At 34.7% G+C, this 22,721-nt stretch overlaps 1 protein-coding gene across 1 annotated transcript; it reads right to left on the bottom strand.

The window, feature by feature from the left end:
• Window positions 1–718: 718 nt before the first annotated feature.
• Window positions 719–21,116, bottom strand: LOC110803218 (cyclic nucleotide-gated ion channel 18). Its single transcript, XM_022008713.2, has 6 exons — window positions 20,036–21,116; window positions 18,403–18,615; window positions 3,132–3,439; window positions 2,153–2,264; window positions 1,785–2,021; window positions 719–1,534 (listed from the first exon to the last, which is right to left on the bottom strand). Exons 1-6 carry the CDS (start codon window positions 20,510–20,512, stop codon window positions 836–838), a joined length of 2,046 nt encoding a protein of 681 aa, XP_021864405.1. The 5' UTR covers window positions 20,513–21,116; the 3' UTR covers window positions 719–835.
• Window positions 21,117–22,721: the final 1,605 nt, after the last annotated feature.

Genomic DNA, 22,721 nt, shown 5'->3' with positions numbered 1-22,721 from the left:
TTAAACCAAAACATTCATATATGAAAATATCTTATTCGATTCCTTCTATCAGTTTGCTTTTATGATTTAACAAATTGTTATATAAAATAACTCACCTTGAAGATGTTATAGCCGTAAGAGAGAAGAACACATGTGTTTTAGCTTGAGAGGAAAGACGACGACCGACGTCGTTTGAGAGGAGGGGAGAGTGAAATAAACCTAAATGAGTAATATTGTACCACTGTCAAGATTTCACCTAAAAAAAATCTCATTGGGTATTCGAGTACCCATTAGTGAGAAAAAGTTGCCCCGTACCCGACCCGCATACACGCAAATTTTAACAAGACGGGTACCCGACCCACAAATTCCATATTTTAAAAAAATACCCGGATAATTTCAAGCGGGTCGGGATAAGTGGGTCGGGTATTTTTTAACACCCTTAGATAAAGTGCAATCAGATCGGAAATTTGTATTCCAAATAAATTAGGGAAAGACCAATAAAACGACATTTTCCCTCCTACCGGTGATTTTGGGGTATCAAGTTCCATACAGATCAAATTAAATAATTTCGAAAAAAATATTACTCATAGCTAAGATTCAATTGAATCCTAGATTATAATAGATACTCACTAAAACAAAACAAATAACAAAAATATAAACCCACAAGAACAATAATTGAATAATGGAGGAAATGTAAAAAAAAAAAAAAACAGTCTTGTACTCGCTAGCTTGAATGAAATTCACTAAAATGTAAGCCTTAGCTTAAAAGGAATTAAAAAATAGTTTGATAACAGGAGCAAAATTTTCAAATGTTGTAAAATAGTAGAAGGAACATTATAGTGAAACAATTGGAGTACTAAGTATCACTGTGATCCTTCGAAAAGTCAGGCATCTGTGGTTTGAACAACTTTGGAATCTTCAAGTCATCATCTGAAGAAGGCTTAACTAATGGAAACTTTTGATGAACCCCTTTTATTGTATTGGCAGCAAACTTAGAAGCAAAAATTGTCGCGCCAAGATGTTGAACATTGTTATTAGGGCTCTCCTCATGGAAATCATTACTAGTATTTTTCTCCTTTTCCATCTTTCTTTTTCTATACCTTCTCCATGCAGATTGAATATAACAAGCACCCCACATTCTCCATTGATGGGAATTATACCTAAACGCGTCTTGTAACGCTTTACTGTGGAGACGCTTAAACTGAGTAGAGAAAAATCGAAGATCTTCCGCTCCGAGGGCAAAGGCTTCGACTTCACTAAGTGCTTTTACGGTTCTTGTGGAAGAAGGGAGGCTGAGGTTTGAATTTGGTAGTAATGCCCAAGTTAGTAACTCCTCGCCGCAAAAATCACCTGGCCTTAAGGTGATTGAGTTAAAGAACCCAGACCTTCCACCACCCGTTGTGGAGCTTTCGAGTTGTCCTCTAATGATGAAAAGCATTTCGTCTACAGGATCATCTTCTCTAAATATGTATGTTCCTTGTGTGCTCAAGGTTGCAACAAGGCGCTCACATATAGCGTCAAGCAAAAGCTCGTCCATTTTTGAGAAAAAGGGTACCTATCAAGTTCAAAGCAAGGAGATGTTATTATTAGGTTAAAAGTTTGAAATATTTCATTCATCGATTATAAAAACATCATGTTATAAGGTGTTTCTGGTTAGTAATATAATAATGACAAAACTAGTATCATAATATCATTTTAGGAAATATACTTTGTATATTGAATGCTTCTAGTTAGCATCAAATATTGCGTGAATAAAAAAAATACTAACAAGGCAAAGAAAGATAAATATACCAACAAAGACATACACGTCTGACAAGGTTAAGACAAAGGTGACGTTGTACTTCACGACGGAGATCCAAAGGCAAAGAGCATAAAATGGAAGCTTCATTAACCCCTCTTGTTGCTAACCAATTATATTGAACAAATCGTTGAACTCGTTGTTGTAATGCCAGAGGCAATTGACGATGTCTCATCCACTCTTCAGTATCTCTTCGTTTTATTCGCCATTCCTCGACACGAACCGTTAATGATTGTAGATATGTCTTCAATTAGCATGTGAGTTATTGTTAGAATTATTATGAGAAATGTAATACAAGGTATGATTAAGGTTCATCATCATTATTATTTAAACATATGTATTTGTTGTATAATTTTTTAGAGATTAAAAAAGAACCTGCATATTGCCGATCAATAGGCAAAATAAAAATAATCCTCCAATACAAACACAAATTGCGAAAAGTGTCTCCCCGATAAATGTGGTTGTATCCAAATTTTGCCCATAAGAGCTGCATGAGAATAATTGGGGAGATTAGTTAGATGTAGAGGGACCAACTTTATGCTTAAATTAATCATGAACCAATATTTTTTTTTTAAACATACTACTTCCATCTTCTTTTGGGTTTATGTTTTCCTCACTAACTATTCATATGGTCGAACTTAGAAAAATGTTTGACTGTAATATGTGTTATGTATACAAGTAAATATTATTCATATGTGATCTTCTTAGATTCGTGTTTGAGCACAAATTTAACTTTATTTTTACACGCACCCAAGAATTATGTGTATCCTCTCACATAAAAAGTTCATATCACATACTCATTTAAAGAGCATGTGAATAGGAAAAACATGAGAGGGTGCACCTAAAAGTCTACAACTAAGTAGACTCGGGTGTAAAGGGTATCATATGGATATTCCTATGAAACACGGCAAGATATTTCCCCTAAGGGCATGCTTGGATTGAGGGTAATGTATTAAAAGGGTAATAAAAGTCAAACTAAGGTAATTAAAGGTGATAATGAGGGGATGAAGTGGTGGCAAAGGGAACAAGCTAGTGTTGGCAAGAAGAAAATAAAAGGGAAGGGGGAACAAATACCCTCATCATGGGGGGAATAGTTACCCACCATCCCACTAGGGTGATAATTACCCTCATTTGGGGGGTAATTACTTCCCCCCTTCCTCCCTTCTCCTCACAACACCACCACTACCACAACTTCTCATCACAATACCACCACACCACCCTCCTTGCAACCACCTCAATTCACCTTCATTGTCCTTTTATTATGGTGGTTTGACTTTTATTACCCCCATAATCCATTACACCCAATCCAAGCGTGCCCTAAGAAAGAAAATTGTAAAATTAGCTGAATACATACCTTAAATTCTTGAGTCCAAACCATAAACAATAAAGATATTTTCTAACAAAATTTGAGGAACCAACTCCACTAGTGAAAGCTTCAGCAAACATTCCAAATTTGAAAGAAGCATCATCATTTCTTGGGTCACAATTGATTACCAGATTAGTATTGTTATACCAATATTGTCTATCAACATCTGGAACTGTAGAACAGTCTAGATATTTAGGTAGGCATGCAGGAAATCTTTTTTTCTCTTCGTTACATTGTGATCTCCAACATGAATATTGTCGAGTTATAGCTGCTGTATACCAGATAGATCCCAAAACCTGCACTATCAAATTTTACAAACAATTATTCTGATTCTTAAATCGAACTACGTCTGTTTATTTAATCTTCCTATTTATTGTAGGAAAAATTGATGGGAATAAGTCAACATTTAGACCGTCCGCAGAAAATAAGTCTACCTTTTGATTATAACTGAATAGGTTAACCTTTATACCCATCAATTTTAGACAAGTCAGATGACCGGTGATTTGTACATTCGGTCAACATGTCAATTTTAACATTTTTTTTTTAGTATTTTACAATTTTTTAAGCTGCTTTTATTTTGTTAACTTTTTTATGCTTATTTTTTACAACCGTCGACACGATTTTTGAATAGTCATCTTAACCCATTTTACGAGGCATATTTTTCACACATTTTTTGAGCCATGATTTTGTGATAATATTTTAACATGTTCTACAATACACGTTTTTCAAGATAACTTTTTAATACATGTGACACTTTTTTCGATGTAACTTTTTGACACACATATATACATGATGAGGAGTTCTTTCAAGAGTATTTAGATCGACAACGTAGGATTATACAGTCACATAATCAAATATTAATTTTATTTTTAAATGATAAATAACGAGATAAAATTGGATTCGAGATAAATATAGGTATTATTGTATTTGAATTTTAGGATAAATGAAAGATAGAACTAAATCAATAAAAAATTCAAAATAAGCTCAATATGTACATTAATCGATAAAAAATAACCGGTTTTAAAAATTTATCAAAAACTGGGATGAGATTTTACAGAAACTCATCTCATGGAGTTCTTTTGTATATTAAATATCAGTATATGATCGAGTTACTACTCTACTAATTACGTACGTAATACTTCTTATCTAAATAAAGTATTCCCCTTCTCCTCGCTCATTCCATAACGTTTTAAATTGCGAACACCATACCCATACTTCACAAAAATACAAGCAGAGGTGATAAATTGAGTTTTTTTTTTAATTTACAAATCTTCAATCAAAAAATTTATAAATAAAATTCTTAAATTTTCAATGTTTCAATACTTGCAAAAAAAATTGGGTCTTTTTTTGATAGATTCCAATTGGAGGGAACTTATGATGTATGGTTGGACAATTGTTAGATACAAAACTCAATTGATACGATAAGATTTTATTTTGATGTATTGCACATGTATGATGTAGTTATTTACTTTGATTTTAAATTTATGCACTCCGTATTAACATTAATCTGTTTGAAACATCTAAAGATATATCCTTACGGGGTATCTATCGTATTATTTGTAGGTGGATTAGTTTAACTCTTTTAACAATTCATGAAGAAAGTTTCTCAAGTGTAGATTTGTTTAGTGTTATTTGGTGTAGTACATTGTTTGTTTGTTTTTTTGATATTTTCATTAAAGATACGAAAGTACATGAATTTCACATCAAATTACTCCTAAATTCAATCTATTAAACTCGAAATTTTCCAATATAACTTTTCGTTAGAGGTAAGTTAGCAACACAATAATTTATAAAATATGTGTCAAAAAACTTTCCTATTCATTTTAAAAAATAAAATTATTAATTTTTTAAAAAACATAACTATTCGTGAGTTTTGGGTAATAGTTTTAAGATAAGTACTTTGAAATAAAGATACTTAATTAGATAAGTGTTGTATTAATTAGTTTTGGGGGAAAAGGTTTAAGTTTTACTTTAATTGCGATTGTAAAACTTTAATTGCGAAGATTGAACTTTGTGGAGTATTATTTTAATTAATGTAATTAGAAATAGAAAATTATTAAACTTCATATGCATACCAACATAATTTATGGGGAGATAATAATTAGTACAATTCTCCATTTAACGTCACGAGATTACAAAAACATTAGGAGTAAACCTGTATAAAAGCATATTCTTAATTAATGTACACGAGCTTATACTTAAGTGACCGAGTGCGCACAAGACCGACTTATTGATAAAAATATGTCACACAAAATAAAGAATCATCGAAGTATAATATAACAACAATCAACTCGTGCATCGCACGGTCTTAAATCTACTTTAAATAGATATGACTCTTCAAAAAGCAATGTGGTCTTACTGCTTCTTCCCTTCATTGGTGCATCACTTTCATAGTTTGATTCATATTCCTCAATAACAACAATGTGGGTTAAGGTGGAAGGGATCCATTTCACGACAAGAAAACTATATGTGGCTTGGAGAGCTCTAGAAAGAATAGGTAATGTTATCAAATTTGGCGATGCCTCAAGCCTAGTTGAGCCAAAACAGTAGCTAAGGGAAAAATGAAAGATCCCAATTGATAAATGAAGCTATACTTTGTAACGACCTCAACCTAGACTCGTAACCTGATAATGTGATGCAGGATACTCAGATCACTGCCATTGATCTTCCATTTGAAGATCGGATAGGGTAGAATAGATCGAATAAGAAGAAGAAGAGAAGTACAGAAGAAGAAGAAGACAGAATTAGGAGAAGTTTAGGGAGAGAATGAGAATGAGATTGTAATATTATTCATTAAGTGTTGTAATGATCCAAAACATACATTTATACTATTGCTAGCTTGAGAATGAAGCAGTTGTTACAACTGAATTCAGTTACAGAATTTGGCGCCATTTGTAACTGATTCTCAACAGAAAGTCAAAGAGTTGACTTTCCCTTATTAGCTCAAAACAGTAAACTTCCCTTAACATAATGGGCTACAACTTGCTGAAAAAAAATGACGGATTACCAGATTTGAGCATACTAAAGGATCTTATAGGAAAATCAGGGCTTAACGGAAAGGAATGAATGGGTCTTCATAGAGGGTTTGGAAGGCTTCAGGAATGCTGGCTGCCCATCTAGTAAAGAAGAGCTCTAGTTTAAAGGGAAGTTCCAAAAGATCCCTTGACATTCCATATGACCAAGATTCCTCAGACCTCAGTTGATTGGGAAGGTACCTCAACTTCACCAATCAAACTCAAAAACAATTCAAGGGTAAGGGTAAGTGAAAATTCGACCTTAGTTCTGATGATTATATCTGCGACTTTCCATCTGATTTTGACTCAATGGACAAAGACAAAGATGATGAAGCTAACTCGAATGGCGCGCTTGGCGCTAATCAACCTTCAGTTAAAGAATGAGTATCTTATCATGGAGTTACAAAGAGGCATGCGATCCTCAGTCACCATCTCCATCAAAGGAGTATTGGTGATAGGTGATATTGATCAAATTGAAATCCTAGACCAAAAATGAGGAGGTAGAGTCCAAATACAAGGATCACTTGATTTACCTCATGGAAATTGGATTGCATACTATCAGACCTACCATATCAAGGTGTCTACTACACTTGGACAAACAACGGAAAGGATAAAGACTCAATTTTGAGCGACTGGATAGAGGAAATGCTAATGATCAATGGCGAATGAATTTCCAAGAGGCGTGTGTGTGGAATTTCCTATTTTGTTATTTGTTGAGAATAGTGGCCTAAATGAGCCACTAATGAAGCCCAACCCAGCCTAGAGTAGTAGTTGTTAGCCCATTCTGCTGCTTTCTCTTTATGCTATCACATGTGGTGGTGTATCCACTATTTTGTCCTTTTCCTTAGTCACATGTCTAGGGATTAGTGAGGTGTTTTAGGGCACCAACTCCCATGCTGATACGCCGCCTATATAAGGCATGTAATGCTCCTTGTTTTGAGCAGTTTTTATCACAAAATGAATGAATGAACAAGCTGGGTTGAATGGCTAAATATCTTTGTGCATTGCTGGAGTTTCAGAACTTCGATTGTTCTCATGGTATCAGAGCTGCAGGTTCGTTTATTGCACAAATTATGTCATTCAATCACTTCATTCAATGCTGTTAGGCTATTTTTCTTCCTAAAGGTTGAAGCTTTATATTTAGTCTTTCATTCAAATCTGTAGTCAGTTAATATTAGGGTCTGTTGTATGCTTGCTTTCCTTATATATCTAGAAGAAAATCTAGAAATAACAACAACACTATGACTACAATAGAAACAAGGATTTTTTGCGAAAAAGGACCTTTTATAAACGTTTTTTTGCGAGAAAGGACCTTTAATGACGAAATCGGTGAAATGGGACCTAAAACATAAAATTTTTTGTTGACTGGGACCTTTTACCGGTTTCTTGGAGTTGACCCAAGATTCCGGCAACGACTTTGACACGTGGCAACCGGAGAAGGCCACGTGTCCATTTAATGATTAAAAAAAAATTTGCCTTTTTTTTTTTTTGACCCCTCTCAATTAAAACAACCATCAAAACCAGCTCCTACTCATTTTCTCTCTCCTCACACCAGAAACCTCGACGGATCTTCTTCGAGAGTCCAACAATGGCGGAAACCCAGCCAGCAAGCGGAGCAGCATTCTGGGACACTGTCCTTTTCCTTAGTCACATGTCTAGGGATTAGTGAGGTGTTTTAGGGCACCAACTCCCATGCTGATACGCCGCCTATATAAGGCATGTAATGCTCCTTGTTTTGAGCATTTTTTATCACAAAATGAATGAATGAACAAGCTGGGTTGAATGGCTAAATATCTTTGTGCATTGCTGGAGTTTCAGAACTTCGATTGTTCTCATGGTATCAGAGCTGCAGGTTCGTTTATTGCACAAATTATGTCATTCAATCACTTCATTCAATGCTGTTAGGCTATTTTTCTTCCTAAAGGTTGAAGCTTTATATTTAGTCTTTCATTCAAATCTGTAGTCAGTTAATATTAGGGTCTGTTGTATGCTTGCTTTCCTTATATATCTAGAAGAAAATCTAGAAATAACAACAACACTATGACTACAATAGAAACAACAAGCCCCCTTTACCTTCACCCTTCAGATGGCAGTAGTTCTATAAACATAGAAAAACTTCAGGGAGCCTCAAATTACAGGTCATGGAGGAGATCCTTAGAGATTTCTCTTGGTGCAAAGAGAAAACTTGGTTTTGTGACTGGTGTTGTCAAGCGAGATCCCAATGATTCAGTTAAGCAAGATCATTGGGATACTTGCAACAACATGGTCATCTCATGGATCATGTCTAATGTCACTGAATCCATAAAAAAGTCCATTATGTTTGTGACTGATAGTGCAACCATATGGAAACAGCTGGAACAAAGGTATACTGTGTCAAATGGGTCAAGGAAATATAAAATATGCAAAGATATTTATGAGACTAAGAAACAAGGCAAGCTTATCTCAGAATATTACACAGAAATGAAAGCTTTGTGGGAAGAACTTGAGGCCTTGAACATATATCCACCTATAACCACCATGACACCTGAAATCAATGCTTTCATTGGAGCTTTGAATCAGCAACAGGAAGAACAAAAGCTGTTCCAATTTCTGAATGGATTGGATGATGGCTATAGTGCTCAGAGAAGTCAGTTGTTGATGATGACACCACTTCCCAATGTGGACAGTGCCTGTAGCTGCTTGCAGCAAGAAGAATCCCAAAGAGATATACATAGGCCAATCAAAGAAGAATCTGATGCTGTGGCTATGTATAGTAAAAACAGTGACACAGTATGCTCTCAATGTGCTAAACCTGGACATACAAAAGAAACATGTTGGTTTGTTGTTGGATACCCAAGTTGGCACCCCCTGGGAAAGAAAGAATCAAAGGGAAAAGGAAGAGACAATAGCAAGCACCAAGGAAGAGATTACTCTAAATCTCCCTACAACAACTCCAAAGGTGCACAAAAGTGGAACAAAGGCAAGGGTGGAAATAAGAATAGAATGGCTGCAAATGCTCACACACACAATGATGCTGCATCCAACTCCACTGGATCAATCTTCACCACCCAACAGCTTGAACAACTTCTGAAAATGCTTCCTGTCCCTTCTAAAACAACTCCTGGTTCAGATACTGAAGATGAAATGGATACAGGGTTTGCTGGTATGGTCAGCTGCTATTATGCAGATGCAACAGGTCAAGAGTGGATCATTGACATTGGAGCTTCTCACCATATGACTGGAAATCTGAATATGCTGCTTGACTCTGTCAAATGTGATGATTTCCCACAGATAAACTTGCCTACAGGGCAAACTTCTGACATCTCTCACACTGGGATTGTGAAATTACACAATCACCTTCAACTCAACAATGTGCTATGTGTTCCAGCTTTCAAGCACAATCTCCTGTCAGTAAAGAAACTTGCTCAAGATGGAAAATGCAAGGTGGTGTTCCACTCTGAGTATTGTCTGATACAAGACAATCTGACATCCAAAGTTATTGCTCTTGGTAAGGTCATCAATGGGCTGTACTACTTGGTTAATGAACCTGTAAATCAGGCAATGAGACATATTACCAAGAATGTGAATCACAACACAGCTGCAGGATGCAAGAAAACAACCATGACAGTCACAGGAGATCTTGCTGTCCCCACAACAGTGAAAGACACCAGTCCAATGAATGCAACTACACTGTGGCATCACAGACTTGGACATGCACCAGTGGCAAAGCTCAACAACATTCAGGGTTTAAAAGGATTCAAAACTGAATGCACTGATGTGTGTATTACATGCCCTCTAGCAAAGTTCACTAAACTTTCCTATCAACAAAGCAAGTCCAGAGCTGCAGAACCATTCGAACTAATCCATATTGATACATGGGGGCCCTATAAGGTGAGCACTAGAGGTGGTTACAGATACTTTCTGAATGTTGTGGATGATCACTCAAGGGCAACCTGGATTCATCTGTTGAAAGTAAAGTCAGATGCATATGAAGCACTCAGAGGTTTTGTCAACATGGTTAAAACTCAGTTCCAAAAAGTTGTGAAGAAAGTGAGATCTGATAATGCTCTGGAGTTTGATGACAAACTCTGCAGGCCATTCTTTTCTGAATTGGGCATCACTCATCAAACATCATGTGTAGGGAGACCTCAACAGAATGGGAGAGTGGAGAGAAAACACAGAAACATTCTTGAAATGGGAAGAGCTCTTAGGTTTCAAGCAGGCTTACCACTTCAATTCTGGGGAGATTGTGTACAAACTGCTGTTCATATCACCAACAAGCTTCCTATTCCTCTTTTGCACAACAAATCACCCCATGAGGTATTATACCAAACTACTCCCTCTTATGATCATTTGAAAGTGTTTGGTTGTTTAGCTATGGCCTCTAATCCTAGTATTGTCAGTGATAAGTTTGCATTTAGAGGTGTTCCCTGTGTATTTCTAGGGTACCCTTTCTCTCAGAAAGGTTACAGACTTCTGAACTTGACTACAAACACAACCTTTGTCTCTAGGGATGTGACATTCCATGAGCACATCTTTCCCTATCAACTTTTCCATAACTCAAAATCCAAATCTTCAAATACCTCAGAACCTATCCATGTAAACCCCTGGATTGACACTGACACCTTGCCTAACATACCTCTCCCTCATGAAACCACAAACAGCCAACCAAACAACACAGACAACCACACAGAACAACCCACTAATGACAGTCCTAACCCAGTAAGCCCCCCTCAAATCAGAAGATCCACCAGATCTCTCAAAAAACCAGCTTGGATGGGAGATTACTCTCTCAATCTTGCTACTCAAGCAAAATCTATTACCTACACAACACCCACACCTAAATTCTCCTGTTTTATGACTCATCTAACCAAAATGGCATCTAAAGCAAAAGCTGGTGAACCTGTTCAGTTCAAAAAAGCTGTTCAAGATCCCAAATGGGTGAAAGCAATGAATGATGAACTTGATGCTTTAGAAGCAAACCACACCTGGGATATCACTGACTTGCCACCAGGAAAGAAAGCCATAGGAAACAAGTGGTTGTATAAGACTAAATTTGACAGAGATGGAAATCTTGATAGACATAAATCAAGACTTGTTGTGTTGGGTAACAGACAGAAATATGGAATAGATTATGACCAAATCTTTGCCCCTGTGGCAAAACTTGCCACAGTTAGATCAATTTTGGCTGTAGCTGCTATAGAAAACTGGTTTTTACATCAAATGGATGTTAAAAATGCATTTTTGCATGGTGATTTACAGGAGAATGTCTACATGAACATGCCATCAGGATACACTGGAATAGGGTCTAGACTGCATGTTTGCAAAGATGGTGAAACTCATCCTAAAGATCAGTCTGGCAAAGTTTGTAAACTTAGAAAATCTCTCTATGGCCTCAAACAAGCTCCTAGACAATGGTTTGCCAAGCTCAGCACTGCTTTGAAGACACACAACTTCAAACAATCCAAAGCTGATTACTCTCTATTCACAAAACAAGAGGGTGACTCCTTTACTGCCATTCTGGTGTATGTTGATGATTTGGTGATCACTGGAAATAACATGGACTCCATCTGTGCAGCTAAAACATTTCTGTCATCTCAATTTCACATGAAAGATTTGGGTGAACTCAGGTACTTCTTGGGGTTAGAGGTTGATAGACCACAGGAGGGGATATTTTTGTCTCAAAAGAAGTACATCATGGACTTGCTCACTGAATATGGTCTCCTAAATTGCAAACCTTTAAAACTCCCTATGGACAGTCACCTGAAACTCACTCCAGATTCTGGTGATGTTCTTGAACACCCTGAGCAGTATCACAAGTTGGTGGGAAAACTAATCTACCTAACCATCACTAGGCCTGATATCTCCTTTACTGTCCATATTCTAAGCAAATTCATGCACAAACCCACAACAGTTCATTTTCAAGCAGCAAAGAGGGTATTAAGGTACCTTGCTGGCTCTCCTGACCAAGGCATTTTACTAGCTAACACTTCTGCAGCTAAACTCACTGCATACTGTGACAGTGATTGGGCTGGATGCCCTTCTACCAGAAGATCCACTTCTGGATTCTGCATCCTCCTTGGTCATTCCCCCATCTCTTGGAAATCAAAGAGACAATCTGTTGTTGCAAGGTCATCTGCTGAAGCTGAATACAGGTCAATGGCCTTAACTGTGTGTGAGGTTATGTGGTTGAAACAGTTACTCAAAGACCTTGGGTTAAACCATCTCACCAACACTCCTATCATGTGTGATAATCAAGCTGCCCTGGCTATAGCTGCAAATCCAGTGCACCATGAGAAAACCAAGCATGTGGACATTGACTGCCATTTCATCAGAGACAAAGCTACTGATGGGGTCATCAAACCAACCTATGTCCACACCACTAACCAACTTGCTGATGTGTTCACTAAGCTGTTGTCAACAAAGCAACACAATCATCTTCTTTCCAAGCTGGGAGTGTGTTCTTCCTCCTCACTCTCAGCTTGAGGGGGAGTATTGAGAATAGTGGCCTAAACGAGCCACTAATGAAGCCCAACCCAGCCTAGAGTAGTAGTTGTTAGCCCATTCTGCTGCTTTCTCTTTATGCTATCACATGTGGTGGTGTATCCACTATTTTGTCCTTTTCCTTAGTCACATGTCTAGGGATTAGTGAGGTGTTTTAGGACACCAACTCCCATGCTGATACGCCGCCTATATAAGGCATGTAATGCTCCTTGTTTTGAGCAGTTTTTATCACAAAATGAATGAATGAACAAGCTGGGTTGAATGGCTAAATATCTTTGTGCATTGCTGGAGTTTCAGAACTTCGATTGTTCTCATTATTGGACCATAATCCACTACAATTGCAAGAAAACACTCATAAACAGAGAAGACCCTATAAATTAGATTCTTGATGCCTAGATAAAGAGGAAGTAAAAACAATTATTGTTGAACAGTGGAATAAGAGAGTTCAAGGCTCAAATGTATTCTCAGTTCAAATAAGGATAAAGTAATAGTCTGGCTTCTATAAAATGGTGTTTGGATTTTGAAGAAGCGTCGAGTACTTCTTGGAGTAGTTTTGAGACCACAACCTTTGAAAGAGAATCGCATATTCAAGAAGTATGAGAAAAAGAGGAGAAATTAGCAAGAGAAAGCTATACTGAGGCTATCCAATAAAAAGTGTTATATAGGAAACAAATATCCAAGTCAAAATGGGATGAGGATGGGGATCAATCTTCTTCCTTTTTGTTTAAAAGTTTTTTTTTGATGTGAATGAGCCACAAGGGCAATATAAATTACAAATGGGGGCGGGGGGATTCGAACCTGAGACCTATCGTACACAGGCCCTCAGTCTTAACCACTAGGCCAAGACATCATTGGTAGTTGTGTTTAAAAGTGTGAAGACGAGGACTGCCCTAAATCAAATAAGTACGATCAATGACTCGATCAATTGGTAGTTGGGTGACGGATAAAGAAATGATCATATCAAAGTTTTTTTTTAAAATTATTATTTAATTATCTCCTTATTTGATGGAGATGGTGCCTAAACTCTGGACCAGCACAACCGAATTTTTGAAGGACTTCCTACATTATTTGATCATCATCAACAAAATTTGTTACATCGATTATCGTCTCTAGAAATCAAGGAAGTTGTGTTTAACACAAAACCAATGAAGTCGTCGGGTCCAGATGGAATCCCAATGATATTCTTCCAAAAGAATTGGGAAATAGTTGGTGAAGAAGTAAAATAATTTCTAAATTCTTAGTGGGAAGAATGAAGTTAATCATGCCGGATTTAGTGAGCGATTTAAAAACTCTTTTATTCCAGGGTAGACTACTTGCAAGTAATTCTTGTATAGCTCATGAGATAATAAACAAGGTCATTTATTCATGAGTTTTGTTCAAGTTCAGGGGAGATGATACATTTTGATAAATCTTATGTCATTTTCAGTAAGAATACTCCTTCATCACTTAGGAGATTCTTAAGAAAACCTCCGAGGGTCAATGATAAATAAGAGTTGGGGATTTACCTTAGTTGTCCAATGGAAGTGGACGATAGGTTTTCGTCAAAACTGATCTTCATTGTGATAAGGTTAGAGACAAGATCACTTAGTGAAATTTCTGTAGATTGTCGCAAGATGGTACGCTGATCTTTCTAATCAATACTCCCTCTGTCCCAGATTAGTTGTTACACTTTCCTTTTTTGTACGTCCCAAATTAGTTGTTACACTTCTAAACTAGGAATGACTCCACAATTATTATATTGTCTCTCTCTTCCCACTAACTTCTTTTTTGTCCTCACACCCTCTCTCATTCAATTATAAAAATACCCCACTAACTCCTATCAAATCTACTTTTTCAATAAAATAACAATTGATAACCAAACAACAACTTATCACCTAAAACTATGTGGGAGTAGTATTCTTGTTGCAATGGCCTCCCAAATCATGACAACCTTCTTTTTCCCAAAAATTATCATCAAAAAATAGAATCTTTGTTGCTAAGATTTTAGTGGGTTTCCTCAGCGGATAAGAAACCAAGTTATTAGAGGAATAAATAATTATTATGGAAACATAAAACAAAGGGACGTATGGGTCTCGGGGATTTAAGTTCTTTGAACAAATTAAGCCTTTCTTTTTAAACAAGCATGGAGGATGCACAAAAATCTCAACTTGTTAATTAGCAGAATTTTTAAGCAAAAATACAAGGAAGACCGGTCAATTGGAAGCCTACATATTACCAGTTGAGAAGATGTTCCTAAGCGGCACAAAGTCTCCCCAAAACCGTAGTAGAGTTAAAAGTATAAAAGTATTGAGAATAGTCTTTGGGTAGAGAATGAAACAATTACTATGAAACCAAACTTGGTGCATCTTGTTCCCCTACAATAAATTTCTCCACTTATTACTAATCAAAGGCAATGGAACTAAAATATAATTTGGAACTTGTTTAGATATGTTAATGCGAGAAATATTTTAGCTACCTATCTACCCACACAAGATCAAGATGATGAGAAATTTTGACACGATTCGGAGACGGGCACATTCTCAGTGAAATCAGGATGATGATAAAGGTCGCAAGTTGCGACAACATTTAGTTGTCGCAATCTTATGTGTCGGAGTTTAATTGGTACATATACGCGCCACGTAGGCTATGCATCATCAGATTATTTTTACTATCAATCTAATATTTCCTACCTTTTTATGAAACATGTATAATAGGTTATATAAGTTAAATGCTTTAATTTCCAATTTAAACCATGACACATAAGCATGACATGTCATTATTGTGACACGGCTTAAAAGTCGCATGTTGCGACCTTTATCAGATCAGGTTATTGGTTCATAATAGGTAAGAATGGTTGTTCTAACTCAAATTTTGGTTTCTGGAGTAACTTGTGGAAAAGGAAAATATTCCAAGTGGAACCATTCTGTTGGAAAATAATAAACAATGTCATTTCCCTTTCGGAAAACTTAGGAAGAGGGGTGTAAATGTGGAAGGCCATTGTAAAATTTGTGGGCATGATATAGAGAACTCAAACCATATCTTTAGAGGCTTCTATATAACCAAATTTCTTTGAAAATCTGGGTATTAGGAGTGATTGCTCTCCTGAAATCCCAATATCACAAATGGATTCACAATTTCTTTATGCTTTTCTTTAAGAAAGACAAACAACAAGAATTGAGGGTAATTGACATCGGCAAAGAAAGAAGAAACAACGGTTATTCTTCAAGGCCTTAAGATGAGATTATACCACACTCTGAACGTCATCATCAAATCAGATTTCCTAGAGGCAATCAAAGCTATTAGCAATAAAAAAACAAGCAAGTCATGTCCAGGGTCGGTCCTCACTTTTTTGTGGCCTATGGGCGAAAAAAAAATTGAGGCCCTTTTAATGATACGTGAAAAAAAAAATCTCATAAACGTGTTGTACTTTATGATTGAAAAAATGTATGTAAATAATTGACATTTCAATTTTTAAGACTTAATACTACTCTATTCTAATTAAACTCGCCAAGAAAAATTTACTCTAATTACGAAATATAAAGGCTTGAATATTTTCGAACTTGTGCCATTAAACATGAATTATATTCTAATATTTCAAACATTTAAGGTAACATAAGACAAAGTCTACAACAACTTGACCTCTTCAAATTTTAAAATTGGATGAAATAAATGTTTTGAATAACTAAAGGATAATGAAACTTAAAATTGAAAACTACAATGATTTAGTAAGGGGCTTACTATTTACCGCCCCATATTACTCAAAACCGCCCTAATATTTTACCCATATACCCCGTTTATTTACCCCCTCATTTTAGCATTTACCATTATCCTTTACCTTTTCCCTTTTTACCGCCCACCCTAAACATAATGTGAAATAATTTTTACATGGCCGAGACTACCGGTGGAACATCAAATTCACAAGAGGACTTTTTTTCGGAAAAAAAATTCAGAAACTTATGCATTTCTAGTTTGTACCATGGTACAGACTTATGAAGTTTAAGCCTGTACCATGGTACAGACTTATGAGTTTTGAGCTCCGACCATGGTATAGACTTATGTAGTTTAAGCTCGTACCATGGAAGGAGCTTAAACTTCATAAGTGTATACCATGGTCGGAGCTCAAAAGTCATAAGTCTATACTATTTAATGTTTTGATTTGTTGTTGAATTTGATGTAATTTGTTTCGGAGAAAAGATTAAGAGACTTATGCATCTTAAGCTTGTACCATGGTACAGCCTTATGAATTTTAAGCTCGTACCATGGCAGGAGCTTAAAATGCATAAGTCTATGCCATGGTGTGAGCTTAAAATGCATAAGTCTATGCCATGGTGTGAGCTTAAAATGCATAAGTCTCTACCATGGTGTAAACTTAAAATGCATAAGTTTGTGGAATCAAAATTAAATTAGTATTTTTTTAATTTATTGATTAATGTACTTATTGACAAATAAAATTGCTTGGTTTAAATAATTTTTTTATGGGTGTATGGTGGTGGTTTGGATGAAGATACTTTATCTCTTCAAAATATATGGGGTAATTAATTTGGGAGAAAAGTTTCATTATATAAGGATATTAAAGGAAAATAGTGGGGCGGTTTTGAGTAATGTGGGGCGGCTTTTAGCGCTCCACTTTAGTAACAGACCATTCAGCAAGTCGGTAATAATTTTTGAAGTACAATAAACTAAAAATCAATTATTTTTTTCTAAACTCCAAAGTAAAACAAAGAGTGTGATTAGATTAACAAAAGAAGAATAAGAAAATATTATGATTATAAGGATTGTATATGGCTCTACCTTGTGGTGTTAGCAAATGAGAAATAACAAAAAATGGGAAAAAAAAATAAAGCCTAGTAGGGATCGAACTTGGGTGGGCATACCGAAATCATTTGCACACATACAACTGGGCTGCGTCTCCTAATGTAAACAAATGGGCATGAAATATTATACATACACACTTAGATTAGATTACCTGATATTGGGCTTTTTCCCTGGGGCCCAGGGCGACGGCCCCTTATGCCCTGCCCCAGGGCCGGCCCTGGTCATGTCATTATTCATATCATTATGGATATTAAGACTTTAGCTCTACAATTTTATTTTTGTTTATGTCTAAAAGTTTCAAGACAACGGTTCATAAATACAGTGTCTTAGCACATTGAGAAAAATTTATTTAGCTTTATATCATGTATTATTGTTTATCTAGATGGAAAAAAATTGGGATGGTGGAAGTATTTATAAATAGGAAAACGATCGAGTGTATGTTTAATTCTCCGTATATTTTGAGGAAAATAGAGTATTAGAGAGAGAGTGTGCGTTACAATGGTAAGTAAACTACTCCCTCCGTCCCGGAATACTTGACCTGTTTTCCTTATCGGGTCGTCCCTTAATACTTGACCTGTTTCTAAAAATGGAAATATTCTAACAATATTATATTATTTCTCACTCCACCCCTATTAACCCACCTACCCCCTACTCCATACAAAAAATAATTAAAAATTCAACCCCTACTCTCTCCCAACCCCACCTCTTAACACATTTCCCACTAACTACATTAAAATAATACCCCACTATCAACTACTACCTATTAAACTAAATAAGTCAATTCAAGTCCCTTAAACTCTGTGCCGGTCAAACCGGGTCGAGTATTCCGGGACGGAGGGAGTATATCAATAAAGGAAATATTCCGGATTATGTTTGCAAGGAATGACTCAAATAAAAAACTAGTGGGTACACCCTGGAATATAGGTGAGAAATAAAATTAGTAAAAAAGAAAGTTTAGTTATGCTTACATGACTAGCTAGCATGTAGAGGAGGAGGTTATATGCTGCTCCAGACCATGCAGTCTTAGCAACAACCCCCGTAGTTTTGATGATGCGCTTGTTTAATGGGAACATTAAAAAAAATCTAGGAATGTATTGAAATAATACAATCAGTGAGAGAGTATAGTTTGTTTGATCTGCTTTTGTTCTCTTCATTTTTGGTATGATGAACCAATTCATTATCTGCATTGACATAATATCATCAATTGTTAAAAATTTGATGGAGAAAATAAATGAAAATGTGACTCCTAAACATATTTAATTGTTACTTTTATGCTTGTATGTTCTCAGCCATATGTGGTTTATATTTTGTGCACTAGAGGGATGAATTACATTATGCTTTCACTGATAATTTTTCAATAAACTTGAATAATAATTTCGTTTATTTTATATATTCTAATCTAATGTAAGGAAAAATAAAACTTATACAAATGAACTAACGAGAAAATATAACCATCGAAAAAACTTGTCACTATAAATACATTGATATGCCATGTTCACTATACCACTATTTTTCCATCAACCTTTTTTAATATTTCATAATTGAATTGATTTCTTTCTAAATAGTCAAAATATTACCTCTTTAAATTGATCTTTAGGCTAAGCAAGCGATTGACAACTATACGACATGGGACATTTAAAATGGTGGTAAATTTCTTATTATAAAACAATAGTACTTAACACATGGTACTTGAAAATCATGAAACTAATTTTGATTCATATCATGCATGAACAAAAAAAAAAAATTAATTTGGATTATTTTTTTGTCTCTAATTTCTTGAAAAAGTAGTTGCCATAAAAATATAATCACATCTAGAAGCCACATATTTTTCATAATAACTAAAAAATAAATTCATTTATGTTCTATTCACCATTATTATATTTTACATTTTATAAAATGTAAACCTTTTCATTTTGTTGGGAATTCCATTTTCTAATTGTAACATTAGTCCTCCAAAATATTTTAGACGATTCTTGAACCCAATGTGAAAATTATATTTTTCAAACATGATCTATCATATTTTTATCTTTAAAAGAGAAATATATGCTTAACCTTACACTTTCATTGGATATAATAATTCTCTTTAAAAACAAATAATAAAACTTACTACCTCCGTTTCAGAAAGTTCTTTACGCTTAGGAAAATGTGTCCAAAGTATAAAAACTTTGACCATAAATTCTTACCATTATATACATCAAAACGTTACTTGTAAGATCTTGTTAGATTGGTCTCGGTATATATTTTCAGAATATCAAATTTTATAATTTTTTCATACACGAAATTGAATATATAAGTAGTTAAATGTTGCATTGGAGTCCGTGCAAATAGTAACTGTAAAGATCTTTTTAAAACGGAGGTAGTATTTGATAGATCTTATTAAAACTTAGTTGATAGATCATTATTAATCGATCTTTCTACATCTAAATAATATTTTTTGAAAATTATATTGTTTCTTACATCACTTGTATCATAAACCCATAACTTTTGGTTTAATTTTTTTTTTTTACAGGGTTAAAGATGAAAATAACAATCATTTGATTTTTAAATCTATGAAAATATAATTAAACGACTAAATATGTATAAAATTACAAATGTTTGTACCTGAGGAAGAGGCAATGAAGCAGCTAAATCAATGACAAAATCGGACTTGAGATATTTCCATGCAATTTCGTAGGGATCCATTACCAACTCTCCCCTCCCAAAAACCCTAGATCTAGGAGAAACAAAACCGGTTCGAAATTTTATTGCAATATGGAATACATAAAAGAGATCAGCAAGTGTACGAAGGACGGTAACAGAGGCTAGAAGGTTAGTGTCGGAGGAGAGGCATGCATGATCAGAACCAACCGAGGGAAGAAAAAAATAAAGAGGATCGATAAAAAGTGCAATGACACAAGTAAGGAGGAAAATGTAATTCCATTGTGTTACAATGTAAGAATTTGGGTCTAAGATTTGATATCTCCATAATAGTTGGTAGTGTAACTTTTGATCGTCTAAGGAGGAGGAGGAGGAGGCGGTGGCGGTGGCTATTGGGTGGGAGAGCCGCCGAAGGCCGCGAGTTGAAAGGATTTTCTTCATGGAGGAACAATAAATATCGAGAATAAAGGTTAGGGAAAAAATATTAAAACCTTTATGCACAATGTAACAACTCTAAATTTTGTGTTTGTGGTTTTTAAGGTCATGTGAATGCAATGTAGGATAACGTTCTTATTTTGTACATGAATAAAAAAAATCACATAATTAAAAACCAAAAAAAAAAACAATAAATCTTGAACAATAATGGCTTTGAAGAAATTGATGAAGTTTTTTCTACCGGATACTGATCATTAGATAATGATAATGTATTGGTAAATTAGATCATTAGATATAAATGAAAGGAATTAGAAATAAATTGGAAGATCATATTGGAATTCAGATTATGAGATATGTGAGTATGTGCATGCTTGTGTGTGTGATCGTTGGAGAGAGGGGGGATGGAGTGTACAACATTTTTTGCGTAGAGAAGCTTAGGGAAACAAGGAACCATGGAAACCAAGGGTTTGGAGAAAAGTTAGGACAAAACTCTCAAAATAAAAAGGTAGTTAGCATATTTTACTCTCTTAAGGGATTACTTGACAAAGACATGTGCATTTCACATGTTATTTTATGTGGTATTTATAACATTAGATAATGATAAAAGATAAAAATGGGTATAAGGTTCTATTTGTTAAACCGGAATATATTTTCAAGGGAAACACAATGGTAAAATAAATTTTCTTTGATTGTTTTCTTACAATTATAGAGAAAATAAAATGAAAGTGGAATGGAGATGATGCATGAGAGAAAAGTTTTAAAAAGATATATAAGAAACAATATAGGGAGGAAAACTAAATATTGGTTGTTACTAATTGTTTAGATTCATTTTAGTATCTTTTTTGTAATTCATTTTAGTATCATCGGAGAAGTATAGAAATTATGACTAATAAAATCAATATTATGAAATAACTTATATTTAGTGTAGATAACTTTAGGATAATACTAGATTAGGTCCCGTGCATGCACGGATAATTTAAAATTATGTGACTAATTTTTTATATTTTTTATACTTCGTAATATATTTGACTGAAATATTTCGGTCCCTAAAGTTACTGCATAATTGATAAATATATTTATATAATCATCTAATTCAGATGACTCAATTTTCGTCATACTACGTATTACATATTTTATATGCTTGATATGCTAATTTGACCAAAATATTTGATATATTAATAGGTTGATGTTTATATGTTAAGCTCTATACTAATATGTTGATTTTAGTTTTGTATATAATTTATGTAATAGATAATTTCCATAACATGCACCGTAGATTACGATTCTATATCGCTTTTCCTCTTTTTTTATGGCAGTTTCACGATTCTCTATCAAATCTATTACTGTAATTGCTAAAATTATGACTAATTTAAGTAAGGTCGTTGAAATATTATTTATGGTCAAATATTATTAATTGTACCCGTTCAAAGGAATCTAATAAAAAAGGAAAAATAAAATTATGACCAATTAAATATGAAATCGCTGAAATTTTGCTTTAATATATTCTCCAAAGATAGTTGAAATTGCTGAAATTGTGACCAATTTATGTAATTAAGGTCGTTGATATATTAATACTTATGGTCAAATATTGTTAATTGTATTCATTTTGAGAAATCTAATACTAAAAAAGGAAAAATAAGATTACCACCAATTTAAATGCATTAAGAATAGTCAACCTTTTTAATTATAAAATCGTTGCAATCTGTCTTTAATATAATGTAGTATACAGTTTTAGTTTTAGTAATTTAAGAGAAAAAAAAGAGAAAAAAAATTAAAACATTTTGGAGGGAAAAAATCGCACCAGAAATTGACACGTGTCATTCCTGATGTCTCTTTTAATATATAGTAATAGTAATAGATTCGGATTTTTCATATCCACGTAAATTAAAAGTTCTCTCGGATTTAAAAAATACTTGTACGAAGGTAAAAAAGTCGGTTGAATTCAACCATCTCACAATAGACGCTCAAGTAACATTTACCAAATTCTTAGGAGAAATAGTTGCAAAAAAATAAGCTTTTATTTTCTACTACCTCCGTTCCTAAATGATCTTTACGGTTACTATTTGCACGGTAATTAAGGAATTTTGGTGAACATGTGATGGTGGGGTAACAAATGGAAAATGAGTGGCTATAAATTGTCCACCAATGTAAGTGAGTGGAAACTAATATTAAAGTATTGTGAGTGGGTAAGTTATGGTGGGCCAAATAAGAGTAA

This window comes from Spinacia oleracea, chromosome 1, assembly GCF_020520425.1.
Source record: "Spinacia oleracea cultivar Varoflay chromosome 1, BTI_SOV_V1, whole genome shotgun sequence".
NCBI lineage: Eukaryota > Viridiplantae > Streptophyta > Magnoliopsida > Caryophyllales > Amaranthaceae > Spinacia > Spinacia oleracea.
Note: the sequence above shows the minus strand (reverse complement) of the source record. Positions and strands in the feature narration are given on the sequence as shown.

What these genes read in the sequence shown, in the direction of transcription:
- LOC110803218 (XM_022008713.2), bottom strand. Translation starts at nt 20,512, where the DNA reads ATGAAGAAAATCCTTTCAACTCGCGGCCTTCGGCGGCTCTCCCACCCA. An exon ending in CTTCATTGCCTCTTCCTCAG is followed by an intron (nt 18,616 to 20,035) that starts GTACAAACATTT and finishes ATGTCAATGCAG; the next exon opens with ATAATGAATTGGTTCATCAT. An exon ending in TCTACATGCTAGCTAGTCAT is followed by an intron (nt 3,440 to 18,402) that starts GTAAGCATAACT and finishes TTGATAGTGCAG; the next exon opens with GTTTTGGGATCTATCTGGTA.